General features: G+C 35.4%; 1 protein-coding gene across 2 annotated transcripts; it reads right to left on the minus strand.

The window, feature by feature from the left end:
* Positions 1-3,095: 3,095 nt before the first annotated feature.
* On the minus strand, positions 3,096-12,977 carry LOC145595348 (E3 ubiquitin-protein ligase At4g11680-like). 2 transcript variants are annotated; one of them, XM_081651754.1, is made up of 5 exons: positions 12,464-12,977; positions 10,504-10,626; positions 10,269-10,401; positions 5,458-5,622; positions 3,096-3,571 (listed from the first exon to the last, which is right to left on the minus strand). In XM_081651754.1, exons 1-5 carry the CDS (start codon positions 12,898-12,900, stop codon positions 3,401-3,403), a joined length of 1,029 nt encoding a protein of 342 aa, XP_081507880.1. In that variant the 5' UTR covers positions 12,901-12,977; the 3' UTR covers positions 3,096-3,400. The 2 variants fall into 2 exon arrangements, with proteins under 2 accessions (XP_081507880.1, XP_081507871.1); XM_081651745.1 differs by having other exon boundaries at positions 5,458-5,625.
* Between the last annotated feature and the right edge of the window lie 1,370 nt (positions 12,978-14,347).

Here is a 14,347-nt window from a genome sequence, read left to right on the forward strand (position 1 = left end):
TTGTGTTTTGATTTCTTTCTTTTATGTGCCTCTCTTTTTGACTTTGATGGGACCTTGACGAAAACACGAAATCATTGTTTTTTGAGAAAGTTTCACAAAATGGGTGCTGCTTTTGAGAAAAATAGTACTTCCTCCATTTTCTTTTACGTGCAACACTTCTCTAAAAAGCAAATGTCACAATACTTGCAACACACTATAAAAAGTTAGTTACTTTAGGAAAAAAACTATACTATTTCCCTTATTTAAAGCACATGACCCACTAAATTATAATGTATGGTTGGTGCACCCATGGTGCACCCGGAAAGAACATTAGGTATATTTAAAAGAACATGGGCGAAAAAAAAATCATTATAGATATTTATAAAGAACATGAACATAATATGTTCTTTAAATTTGATTATTATGTTCTTTGAGTTTGAAATATATGTTCTTTATATTATACAATATGTTCTTTAATGTATGTACATTTAAAAAATAAAAAAAAAAAAAAAAAAAAAAAAAAAAATTCACCCGAGTAACTAGAAAAAAAACATGTTCTTTACTGTATTATCATGTTCTTTTTGTAAAGCCTTCATGTTCTTTGGCTAGAGGTGATCAAAGTTAGACTGACCCGACTTGATTTTGGACGGGTTTTGGGCAGAATTTTTTTGCCCCCAAATCGGGTCGAACCCAGCCCGTAAATTTAAATTTTTGGGCGAGTTTGGGATTGCGTTTTTATGCATTTTAGTTGATTTTTTTTACTCAACCCGAAAAGCCCGCACGGCCGGACCATTTTGGGCAGGTTTGGGCACAAAAACTTCAGCCCAAAACTTGGCCCGACTCGAGAAGTGAGCTGATTTTTTAACCTTGCCCCGGTCCGCCCAATGATCACCTATATCTTTGTCAAACACGAACATGTTCTTTTTTGTCTAATATAATGTTCTTTTTCAAACACGTTCAACCACCCAAGTAACCATGAAAAATAACATGTTCTTTTTGTACAGACTTTATGTTCTTTGTAATGTCACGTTCTTGTCAAACACAAACATGTTCTTTTGTCAAACACATGTATGTTCTTTTTCAAATAATAGCATGTTCTTTTTTTTCCCCATGTTCTTTAAAATATGCTTAATGTTCTTTCCGGGCGCATGGTGCACCCGGGTGCACTATACTATTTTCACTAAATTACACTCCTAACAACCACTCATCCTATTTTAAAGTTTATTATATCATGTAAATCTCACCTTTCTTAATTACCGTGCTGGGTGTGTTGCATCTAAAAGAAAACGGAGGAAGTAATAATACGTGTACTATACAAAGTATTTTTATGATTTTGTGATATTTATAATTATAGCTATAATTTTTCAAAAAAAACAAAACAAAAAAAAAATATACTGTGGAGTACCTCCGTTTCATATTATTTGTAACTTTAGAGAGTGCACGGACTTCCATACAAAATGCGGTTGTGAGTGTAAAATAAAAAGATAGTATTATGGATGCATGTGATGAGGAAAGAGATAGACAGAAATGACAACCTTAAAAAGGAAAGAAAACATTTGTTGCAAATAATGTGTAGCATATATTTTTGACAAAAATAACAAATTATATGAAACAGATGTAGTAGCTAATCATTCACATTTATTTAAAAATTAAATTGTAAATCCTTAGTGCCTGTTTTCATACGATTATTTGCAGTTCAGTTCAGTTCAGCTATACTAAGTTCAGTTCAGTTAAGTTAAGTTCAATTCAGTTCAGTTTAGCTCTAATCAGTTTAGTTTAGCTCCTAATTTCCTTCTCTTATAAAATATTCAGTTAAGTTCAGTTCAGTTGAACTTTAATAAGTTCAGTTCAATAATAATAATAATAATAATAATAATAATAATAATAATAATAATAATAATAATAAATGAACAAAATCATTCACTAATCACAAAATTTTATATAACTAAAATTCTTAACATAATTTTCATCATTTTATATCTAATATATCTTAATCCTTTATTTTGATAATAAAAATATGTCAACTATATTTTTAGATTTTTTTTTGTTTATAAATAACTAATCAAAATGATAGTTTAATAATGGCTACTGTAAATTACCGTGAGGAACTAACCTACTTATTCAAAACTTTAGTGTCATATTTTAACTTGTCAAATGTGATTGATTTGTTAATGATTCGTACCATTTCGATTATGATTGTGATCATCATTTATTTATCTTTCCATCCAACCCAATTGAGCTACAGAGGGTATAATTGATATTCTAAGGTACATCACAACCTTCTCCCTTGACTTATATAATTGATAATATATGAGTATGGGAAATTCTCTTTGGTGAACTCCAACTTTCTAATTTTTTAAGTTATAAACATTTTAAAATTTTATTATCAATGGTAAATCTAAATTTTTTATGTTAAATCAACTATAAAATTAATGATAAATTTTAACAAAGATATAACATAAATAAAGATAAGTTGCTCATATGGGTATTGAAGCAATCTCATTACGAGCTACCCCCAGTTACTCATTTTGAGTAACAACATTTGTTACTCAAATGACACAAATTGTAAATAATTGTAAATTTGACAACATTTTATTATTTTTGTTGCAGACTCATCCTTCATCCTCCTTGCTTCCACCACCATCATCACAGCCAGTCTTCTTCCCCGTCGACCTCTGATCTACATCTTCCCACATTGACCTCCTCTTCTTCGTCTTTTCTCTAGCCCACAACACCGCGACTGAACAAAACGAATGCTTCCCCAATCTCCACCCATCTCCACCTTCCCCGATCTCCACCCACCTCCCCTAATCTCCACTCACATTGGAACAAAACAAAAACCCTATAAATGAAGGGTGAAATTAAGGGCATGGTCAACCCCAAAGGGAAGGGTGACCATGTCCTCTATTGAAGCTCCCTCAATTGAGATTAATTTTCAAAGATGGGCAAAGAAGTGCTGATGGTGGTGGCTGTTGTAATGTGTTCAGCAAAGAGATGGTTGTGTTGTTGGTTGTGGTGGTGAAGATGTGAGGTCGGGGAGCAACACCATGGTTGTGATGGTGGTTGTGGTGGTGAAGACTTGAAGTAGAAGAGGAGTGAGGAGAGAGAAAGTTGAATGGTAGTATAGAAATTACAATAGTACCCCATTGAATAGCATATTTTGCTACTCATGTTGAGTAACTTGGATTTCCTCATTACATATATAGCAACCATGAAAAAATTCATTTACAACAATAAAACCCTTAAAGAACATATAATTGGTATATTTGTAGAATTGTAGGGAGATTACAGGCTCAAGGCTTATTCTATCTATTAAAAAAAAAAAAGCAGATATGAAGATATGAACTTAAATTTATTTACACATACAACATTTTTACCTATTGCTATGAATTGCACAACAAAATCTTCACTCCTAAAAAGTCTAAACTTCTCCATCTGGACTGTAACGCTTCGATATATCATACTTGCAAAGCGGGCAGGTAGAGTTGATATGTAGCCACTTCTCCACACAAGAGCTGTGGAAATGGTGACCACAAGGAAGCTCTCTAAGCTCAATGCCATCTTCATATGCAGATAAACAAATGCAACATTCCTGACATAGATTTTAGTTGCATTAAGTCAATAGGTTTATTTAAAATTTCATATATGAACAGGAGATTGTTAAAATCCATTGAAGGAATGCCTATAATTGTAACAAATAACAAGAACAATAACAGCCCTTCTCTTCTCAAAAAAATAAAAAAATAAAAAATAAATAAAGAAGTTTGATGACTTCCAAAGAAGACATCACCTTAGCAGAATACGGGATAGGTTACTCCCACAAGGCCACAAAAAGACATTCTTTCCAAAAGATTACACCAACAGATTAGAATAATGACTAAGACAGCCACAGAGAGCAATAATAACAACGGAAAATGAGTAAATGTGTTCTAGCAATAGGGTTAACGTAAACAATGAACTGGTAATAAATTAAGGAAACAAATCAAGAGATAACAGAAGGAAATAGAAAAATACGACTGAAAAGGCAATGAAGGAGCTGAAACAGCTCTACCAAACTGTACATACTCTATAGCCTTCGAGGCTTTATGAGTGAAGTTGTGTTTGGTCACCTATCCCCAAGTCTCAGGTCCTCTTCTTCTTTTTATTTAACCAATTGATCTTGCTACCCTGAGACCTAATCACTAAAGATCGGGGTATCATTTCCTAATGTGTCCATCTTATGCAAACCTAACTTTGTGCTTCATGTCTCCAATGACTGCCACTTTCACTAATTCCAGATCCAAAGCACCTAATTTTGTAATTTTGTGATCCCTAGCAGGGATGCACTTTATGAAAGGTATCCTCACCTCTGCTCTACTTCATTTGCGCTTTATTCTTAACTAGCTAGCAACCTAGAATTTTTCACCATACCTAATACCACCGCCATTTCTTTAGACCTTCGATTAAAGTTTTAATCAGAACTTTAGGCAATTCCCCATTCATCAAGTTGCCATTACAGTTGCAGTTCCAGATATAACCTTCTACCTTCTGACTCTGCAGTAAGTCCAAAGTTTGAACCTATAGTTCACGGTGGACCTACCCCAACCATCCTAAAAAGCAATGCAATTAGAAAACATATGCCAAGGAAGATAGTCTTCATTGACACCCAAAACCATATCCAAAACCAGAACAAAAATAACTTAATTCGACAGCCAAACTGTAATCCGTATATTGTTCAGAAACTGTCACTCTGGGTGTCATTAAGAAACAAACACCCTTCCCTAAGGTTCCTTCCCCAATCATATGTGCGCCCTCAAATTACTTGAATATTCATTTCAAACACCTCCCCATGACCTCTCTATCACTCTATTTTCTGTATGGACTGTATCACCGGACTTCTCTGGAATGGCAGAACAACTACTTAATTACTCTTAAACCAGAGACATATCCTTCCAAAACTCACCAGATAATTTTGATGACAGTTAAATTTAATTCCAAAACGACCCAAAAATAGAAGGAAAAATCCTCTCGGCATTAGACTAATTATCTTATCTTTAAAAACAAAAAGGCAAGCGTCACTAAAAAAAAGCTAGCAGACAAAGAAACTTTGATTCAAAATTATCTTATCTTAAAAAACAAAAAGGCTAGTGACACTAATATCTTATTAAGTTTACACGTTCATACACACACTAATACAAGCCCCATCTTTATAACTTTGCACTGACAAACTTAGCTTTCACTCTGCAGCATAGGATTGGTTAAGAACTTAAGATTGTAGCAGAGATTTAACATGAATCCTGGGAGCAGCACGGTTCCTACAGTGGCAGTTACTAAAAGGGCTTAAGGAAGACTCTTGCGTTGGTGCATTACTCTCATCACAAGTTAAACTTACCCTTTGGTGTGCAATTAGGAAATAAGCATACAAAAATTCTAGGAATGTCAAGTACATAACATAGAAAGTAAGATGACATAGAATGGTATGTAAATAATAAAACATACAGCATCTTCTGCATTAAGAGTACGTTCAATAGGACATTCTGTTCCACACTCCTTCATTATCCCTCCACTTGGTTCTTCTGTTTCCTCATCATTTTTATTCTTGCTATCATCCCTGTGGAATGTATATTTTTTTAGGAGATCAATATCTTCTTTGGATGCTCCCGCCTGCTTCAAACCGCAGCAAATTTATCACAATTGGGAATATACAGAAAAGAAAAACATGCCAAGTGAACTAGTAACAGCAATAAATTTCAGCAGCAGCAATAGCAGAAAGTTCTAGTTCATGAATTTGGCCTATCATCTTATGATTAGTAACAGCAAAAACCATTACATCACGACTAAAAGTTATCCACTAATTAAGTAAAGATATTCAAAGCAACTTTAAGCATTTGGCCTATCATTTTATGATTAGCAGTCTGTTATTACCTCAAATAGGACATAAGAAGAAACCTAGCAGATTCTTGCTTTAAATTAAATGGTCGACGCTATTGTGTGAAACATGACATCTAGTTTAGGCTATAGAATACAATTGGCAATTTGGCATAGGCTTTAGATTTTGGTACTCAGCATCATCACACACTTGAGAGTTGAGAACTATTAAAAGCTCGAAGGCAACATAGGTTACATCTTGCAAGTATATAAACTTGGACTTCTGAGTGGGCACGACATAGTAGCTACTCAGAGGCAGAAACAGAACTATATAGATGATTTCAAAGAGGAAAAAAACAAAAAACAAAACAAAAACAAAACAAAAAAAAACAAAAAACAAAAAACAAAAAACAAAAAACAAAAAACAAAAAACAAAGGCAGCACGTTTGTAGAAAACAAGCGACCTCAAATTTTTAAGTACTCAATTGAAACTTTAACATCTTATATGAGTTATATCAGCCCATAGCTTGTCCCAGATGACATAGGACCAGTGTGTAAAAAATCTCTAGTACAGGAATACAGGGAATAGGTTAAGAATTTCAACCAGGGTATTCTTGGCAATCACTGCAGATAAGATTAGTCCTGAAAATGAGTGAAATTTAATAATATCCAGTGAATTTGTAATGACAAGAATGAAATATTGGCTTCAAATGCTAATTTGTGAGGCATAAATTTCTATATTAGTGATGCAAGAGGCAAAAAGCTTTAAAGGTGATCAGACACTCAGACAGTTGATAAAGCATCACTCACTTACCATCTTAGTAGGCTTTTACAACATGTTGTTTTGGAAATAAGGTTTTGCAAAAAAGGGGTGCAATACGCGGATTACCCAGGTCACCCATCTTAGTACTACTCTCACCCCAACTTAGTTAATGTAATAACAATGAACTAAAAGTTGGCAAACAAGCATTTTAGATAAAAACATTAGTTCACAGTTACTAGTTGTAGTTTATTACTGTAGGTATTTAAGAAAGTCAAGTCCTACTTCTATATTCTATTACGCTTTACGAATAACAAAGGGCAATATATTTACCTTATTACATGATATAAGTTTTACACACACAGTGGGAGTTTCCATGTTCTAGTAGGTGTTACTCTTAATTTCCGTTTATTATTTTAGTGAGTAAGCCATACTTAAGGCTTGATAGTTCTATTGTTCAAGGGCTTTTTTGACCTAGAAAAGCGTGTCAATTACTTGCTCAGCAGGCCTATGTTTTAGGTTTGTTTCACATTCGACCTGATTATAGAGTGTCCTAAATTGTGCGCTCGTTGGATCCACAATCTAACATCAATACTTGTTACCCCCCGTCTGAGACAATAACCACAAAAAAAATTGCATTCAGGTACAACTACAAATGCATCAATTTGGACACTAATACATTAGTGGAACCTGCATAGTGACACGCATTGATTCCGATTGATTCCTGTCTTAACCCAACCGTTTTGTGGAGTCGGCCTAGGAAATTCTGTGGACTAAAAGTCACCATTGCAATAAGATCCCAAAGTCCTAAGAAGAGAGAAACCAGGGCCCTTATCAAGTCACCATTGTCCATGCTCTAAGGTCCATCCTCAAATTATACAATAACAACAACAATCAAAGCCTAAATCCAAAATATTGCATCAGTTACATTAAACCAAAATTTGTCTCCAATACTTGCCAACCATGATCCATTCCCTTCTACCCGAGCAATATGCAATTGCAAATTCAGCTTCTACATGTCCTTAACTCCTTCCATCCAAGATATCTTTGGTCTCCCCTGCCTTATATTATCTTTGATATCCACAACTCCAACTTACCTCCAACTTACCTCCTAATATCTTCATTTCTAATTCTATCCTTTAAGGTGTTCCAACTTATCCATCTCAACCTACCCATCTCTACTATTCTCATGATCTCATCTTCCTCATATGATCCTTCCTAAACATTCTGGCCCATATAAGAACATTCGTCTAATAGACGGCTGATAAAAAAATTCCTTTAACTTCAAAAGTATGCTTCAGTCATGCAATACCTCTATCTGAGCCAATCAGACTTAATCATGTGGGTTACATGTTACATCTTAATTAATTTCTACAAAAAAAATCGGCCCAAGGTATTTAAAACACTCACTCATGGCACATCCCTAACATCCAATGTTACTAGTCCCCATTTGAATTCCTCGTAATGCTAAAACTACATTACATGCAGTTGAGCTATAACTTAGTCTAAACCCCAAAGTTTCTAACTTTTGTCTCCATTGCTCCAATTTGGCATTAACACCAACTCTGATATTATCCATCCACCACTGCAAATCATTGGCAAACAAATACACCAAGTTTTTTCACCTTGGATAGATTTCAATAATTCACCCTAATAATAATCGATGAAAGGGGATGTTGAATAAAGTGAACAATAGCAAAGCATACATGATATTCAAACAATTAACAACAAATCATAGCCTCACGAGGAACTCAATCTCCCATGTTGAGCTCTACACCCTCTCTTAATCCATTATCCTACAAGCCGAAGCTCTTAATAATATATAAAAGAAAAGCAAACACACAAGGAGCAATCAACTCCCAATCACTAGAACTCCCTTTTCTGCAAAATACATCACTTTCAGCTTGCCAAATTTAATAAACAGCAGCACTGATACCCAACAGTGTCCCAGACACTTTGCAAGCAAGAGTCAAGCCTATCTCTTCTTACATATCCACCCATTGACAGCCTAGAGTCCTAGACCTAGTTTAGGACAGTTTGCAACAAGAATGCCAAGAAGCAAAGATAAAATTACTGTGCAGCCATTTATGAAAAAAATTCAAAGGCAAGAAGAAACACTCTACGCTTCTGCTACTTTGTAACAAAAAACAGCTTAACGTGGGACACTTCATCCTTGGAAAGTAGCTATTGTGGACATTGTGACAGGTCAACCAAGATGGGAATACCTAAGGATTTTGAGGTAGTGCCAAGCATGAACAGCCCAAGTAACCAGAGTATACTCCCATATGTACTTGCAGGGTCACAAAAACAGGAGGCCAAATATGAAAATAAGAGTAAAGCACTCAAATTAAGACTGAGAATGAGGCAGTTATAATCCTGACGGAGCTCCAATGCTCCATTAAAGGCCTTGTTTGGCAAATGGTTGTTGGCGGTTGCTGTTGGATGGTTCACTTGGCTTGTTTGACCAGCTGGAATGTTTGGCTGTTTATAATGGCTTTTGAAATTGGCTGTTTAAACTGGCTGTTTATAAAAGTGTTTGGTAAATTAATTGTTGGTTGTTAGCTATTCATTAGATAATTTGTGGGCCAACAAGCCAAAAGCCAACAAAAAAGCTACTCAATGCAGCTTTTTCATTTTGGCTTAAAAGCCAGCTTTTTCGCTGACTAAAAAGTCAATTACCAAACACATTTTTTTGTTGTTTAACCACATAAAACAGCCAAAAGCTAACCAAAAAGCCATTAAAAAGCCAATACCAAACATGGCCAAAAACTTAGAGACTTACTTGATGAGAGAAAGATACAAAATCAAGCTACAAGCTAGATAAAAGTTTTGTCACATTATAGTCATGAAAACACATTAGTTATCAAAAGTATGCTTGGCATGAGGAGAATCAATATAGGAGATAGTAGGAGTCGATCACCAACAAATAAGGGTACAACCCTCCCCTTTAATCATAAACTACCCCCAAAATGAGGTTGAAATCTCTATGTTCAAGCACCAAGTGACCTCTACTCATGTGCAACCTCACAGACCTGCTAATTTGCTATACTCCTTGAATACTTTCCCTCAATCCAATCACCAAATAAGATCACCTAAAGAAGTAAAGCTATATTTACAGGCCACAGGAATGTAAATTACTAATAAATCAAACACTTGAATTTGGCAGCTTGCCTTTATGGCAACTTTTGAGGGTGCTCTGGCTAGAAATGATAATCTATCAAGCTCTTTAGAAGTGTCTTTCATTCACCTGGGGGAAGATTTCTGTGAGTCATGTGAAATAAGCAATTAACAATCAATGAATCAATCAATCAATCAACCAAAGCCTTAATCCCATAAGTGGGGTCGGCTACATGAACCAAATTTGATTATTCTGTGTGGTCATCCATAATGACCATAAATATCTTCTTCCTCCATCCCTAAATAAGCAAACTAACACAACAATAAATATCAAGAAAAGGTACCAAAACTTTCAATACACCCGAAACATGCACAATATCACCCCTTATCAAGCAGAAAATTAATAATGCCAGTAATTATTTTGCGAAGAGCATGTCTCACGCAAACTTCCATGAGACAGTCTAATAGAAGAATTGGAGTTTGTGTTAACATCAAGGAATAAGCAGGCCATTTGTAAAGTAAAAACTAAAGTGAGGAACAAGAAAAAAGCATGATAGAGAGTTACCCGATCTGCCAAAACATATAAGATAGCAATAATACATGGAAGGCAACAACAAACTGCAGCAGCTATAACAGACGCCAGGGCCACGCAGAAGATGACAAAAAACAGATCGAGAACCAAGAATGCTATGCAAAGCCTGCAAGCTCCATCACAAGGTGAAAGTAAATATTATACTCCGTATTACTTAACACCTCATTTCCAAACTCTAACAAAAGAATGAATCTGAACCAGAGCATACCAGTAAAGCGTGGGGGAGTCTTGCTGCAAGGCTTGGCCACCCACACATATCCAATAAAATCCAAGTATCCACCACATAAATGAAAACAGTGTATTTGCAGATTCCAAATGCTTTATCTTGGTACTGCAAAAGAAACCACAAGCAAAGTGCATTTTTTTAAAGTGCTTAGTAATCCAATACAACCCAATCTCTCAGTTACCAAAATAAATTAAAATAAATCAACTATAAAGAATAGTACGATGACTATAATTGGAGAAAATGAGTAAATAACTCTTAAAGTCCAGTTGTGTAATAGATCTTCCTCTATAAGTATGAAAATAATAAAGGAAAAGAAAATCAAAAACAATAGAGCAGAATTTAGTCAATTTACTACTGCCCCAGGTTTATTGGCTAAATGTCAATGTATTCTTTCTGTTCAAAAATGTATCACCACCATTGAAGATACAATTTGACAGGATCAAAATCTAAGAATCAACGTCCATGGAGTAACAACAGTGAGAAAAAAGTCTAAATGAAGTCACAGAATCCCTGCGGGCAGGCAACATACATAAATCCATCTTCCACCATTGTACAAAGCCGAAACATCCACATAAATTTAGAGCTAGGACATCCCTTACACCTTTGTCCACATGTTTTGGACCTTCTTTCTCAAGTAATATATATTCAGTTAAAATCAGTTTTGGTGGGCTTAAAAATAAAAGTTTTGATTAGTATAATTCAGTTTGAAATAAATGAAAGAATTAATTTATATATTCAGTTAAAATCAGTTTTGGTGGGCTTAAAAATTAAAGTTTTGATTAGTATAATTCAGTTTGAATTAAATAAAAGAATTAATTTGTTTAACAAAAATCAGTTTTAATCAAGAAAATTAGTCAACCGGTAAAATAATTGCAGTAAATTAAAGATCGATAAATATTTTTTTTAAAAATTAATTAATTAATTAAAAGAGAGCCTTTCTTTAGTGTATCTTCCCACATAGTATAACTTGGCAGCTAGCACACATCTCCACTACATTCATTCCTCTCATAGATTTCTTTTGTGATGCTTTACAAGGGTCTAAAGACAATCTTAACTCTCAAAGAAGAAGCATCTCCTCTTATGCCATAATATGTAATTAGAACAATTTCTAGTATTCATATCTCACGACCCTAAACATACACGCATACAAGCGGATGCCACCTAGCTTAATTGCTTAAGACAAAACCTAAGAATTAGAACCAAATATGTTTTATATCATTGTCCTTTCTGGATCTCCTACATCAAATGGAAAAAATCTCAACAAAAAAAAAAAAAAAAAAAAAAACTAACATGAGCTCCATCTAATTGATCTCGGATATACACATTTAATGCGAATCAAGGGATTATTTTGTAAGAATGTCAAGAAAAAAAAATACAAAAATACGCCCGAAATGATTAAAAATAACATCGTCATACTTAACTTCTCTTTAAAAAAAATTGGCCAATATGATACAGATAATACAATTTGCATCATACTTTCCCCATTTTACTAAAATTGCAACACTTTGATACTTTCGGACGTTAAAACGTTTCATATTTGCAACCCATCTCAAGATATATTTTCACACCATCAACATTTCATAATCTTTACATATTGATAATTAGAAAATTAATCATTCAAATTGTGCGTTGGCAAACATGAAAAATGAGATGTGTCAAAGGAATTAAAGAAGTATGTTCCAAACTTACTCTTTGTATAATCACATACATTATAATCAACACATACTAAATATATAGGCACAAAATCTTGATATGTTATGAATATCATCCACACATTTCTCAGCTTATAGTTTATTTCACAACTAAAGTAATTGCACATTAAAAAAATATGATCATCATCAAATGGTAATCTCAACCACATACCTCCAAAAGACATACTATAATAATCAAATGATTCCAAAATTCCAAACAGATAATACAATCATAATTAAGAAATAATCACCTGGATTCCTCAAAGTAATCATCACGGCCGTGCTCAACAGCATTCCGAACCCTCCGACGCCGGCGAAACTCAACACAAACACAGAAAACATGGAGAAGACACTGAAGAGCATAACCAGCAATCCAAACCCTAAGAGGAAGACGAAGAGAATCCGACCAAGTGAGAAAAAGCGCAGCAGAAGCAGCTAACACAAAGGCGGAATTCCAAGCAGCGTCAAGCGCAACAACAGGAGAAGAATACGCCCAATCAATTTGTCTCTCTTCAATCTCCTGTGCCGCCGTTTCTCTTACCGCCATTGATGGAGCTCTCATCGACCTTCTTCCGCTGCTTGCGCGCCGTATCATCCGCGCTGCGTGGCGGAGCCCTTGCGCTCTCATCGTCGCCGGTAGGTCGGGGGTTACCGGTGACAGAAACGGCGTCGCATCGAGGCTTGACATTGGAGGTGTGAAACGGTGTCGTTTGATGGAGTGTGGAATTTTCTGGGACGCTTAAATTATTTTTGAATTTAAATTTTTGAAATAAAGGGTTTTTGGGTTTTTGCGTTCGAGTGATGGAGTTTTGGGTTGGGTGGTTGGTGTGGTGGGGTCTATTGTTCGGGGGATAGGGTTGCATTCAATGTAGATGACGACGATGGGAAAGTTAAGTGTAATGTGATTTTATCATTTATGTGATTTGGATCTCTATTGCAAATTTCAAATTTGCAATGCATTAATGCATTATTGTGGTTTGCTTGTTAATCTTAGATTCTTGGTTACTAGAAAGCGCCGCTTTTTTCGGTACACACTCCATTATGTACGTCTATACGGAGTATAATTTAACAAACGATTCTGTCACTTAAAGTTTTCTTCGGATTGATTTACTTTACTTGCTAATATTTCAAACAAAATAAGGTTTACACATAATGATATTTGAAAACCAAATTCATGTACAATTAGTTATTTCAGATCCTATCATACAAAATAAGGTAATGTTCTCAATTGAATTTCACTTATCTTTTGTCTTATTTATTATAAGAGAAAATCGAGGTTAATATTCGTGACAAACGAGTATTGTTGATCTCGTGGCAAAATGGTAATAAAAGTTCATTGATGTACGTGCTCAGACAATAAAAATTGCTTTTGAACAAAAGCTCTTACACACTGCTAGTTGGTAAGGAAAAGTAACATGTGTTGGTAAAATACCTGTTGATTCCAATAACAAAATAGAGAAGATGAAAGGGAAAAATACTTGATTGAAGATCTCAACTCACGGTCGCGCCGTGGAACAATAATACACTGCCTTAGAAGCGAAATATGCCACCACCGGTACAGGTTTCCTAATGACGCACGCCCCCCAAGTTTAACGCAACTCTCCCCGTAATTCGTGCACCCGAACCCGAAGAGTGGAATTACTCAAGAACTGTTCAGATCTCAAACGGTAGGTTTTGTTTTGTGTTTAGGTTATTTCAATAATGAAATTAACTTGGTTTTTAATAAAGGCCAATGAGTTGTATTTATAGGAGTAATAAGGAAAAGAGACAAGCAGCTTGAGCCTCACGCAAGGCCCATATACTCAGTTGGGCTTGCGAGTAGAGAGCTATAGCTCACTCGCAGGGAGCTCTCGCTCGGACTGCCGCAAGTGAAAACAGGGGGCGAGCTAGTAGCTCTCCCGTAGGAGAGCTATAGCTCGGGTCTCCAGCTAGCCAAAGAAGAAGCGAGCTAGTAGCTCACGCGTAGGAGAGCTATAGCTCGGATCTGCGGCTCTAGCTCGACCATGCCGTAGGCATTCCCAGCATCCGAGCTCTAGCTCTCTTGCTAGCTCGGCCTTGATCAATCCCCTAGACTTGCATTCTCCATCATTCCCTCTCTAACTCTTTGCACACTCACTTGATGAAACTCCAATTTG

Source organism: Chenopodium album, chromosome 2, assembly GCF_948465745.1.
Source record: "Chenopodium album chromosome 2, dcCheAlbu1.1, whole genome shotgun sequence".
NCBI lineage: Eukaryota > Viridiplantae > Streptophyta > Magnoliopsida > Caryophyllales > Amaranthaceae > Chenopodium > Chenopodium album.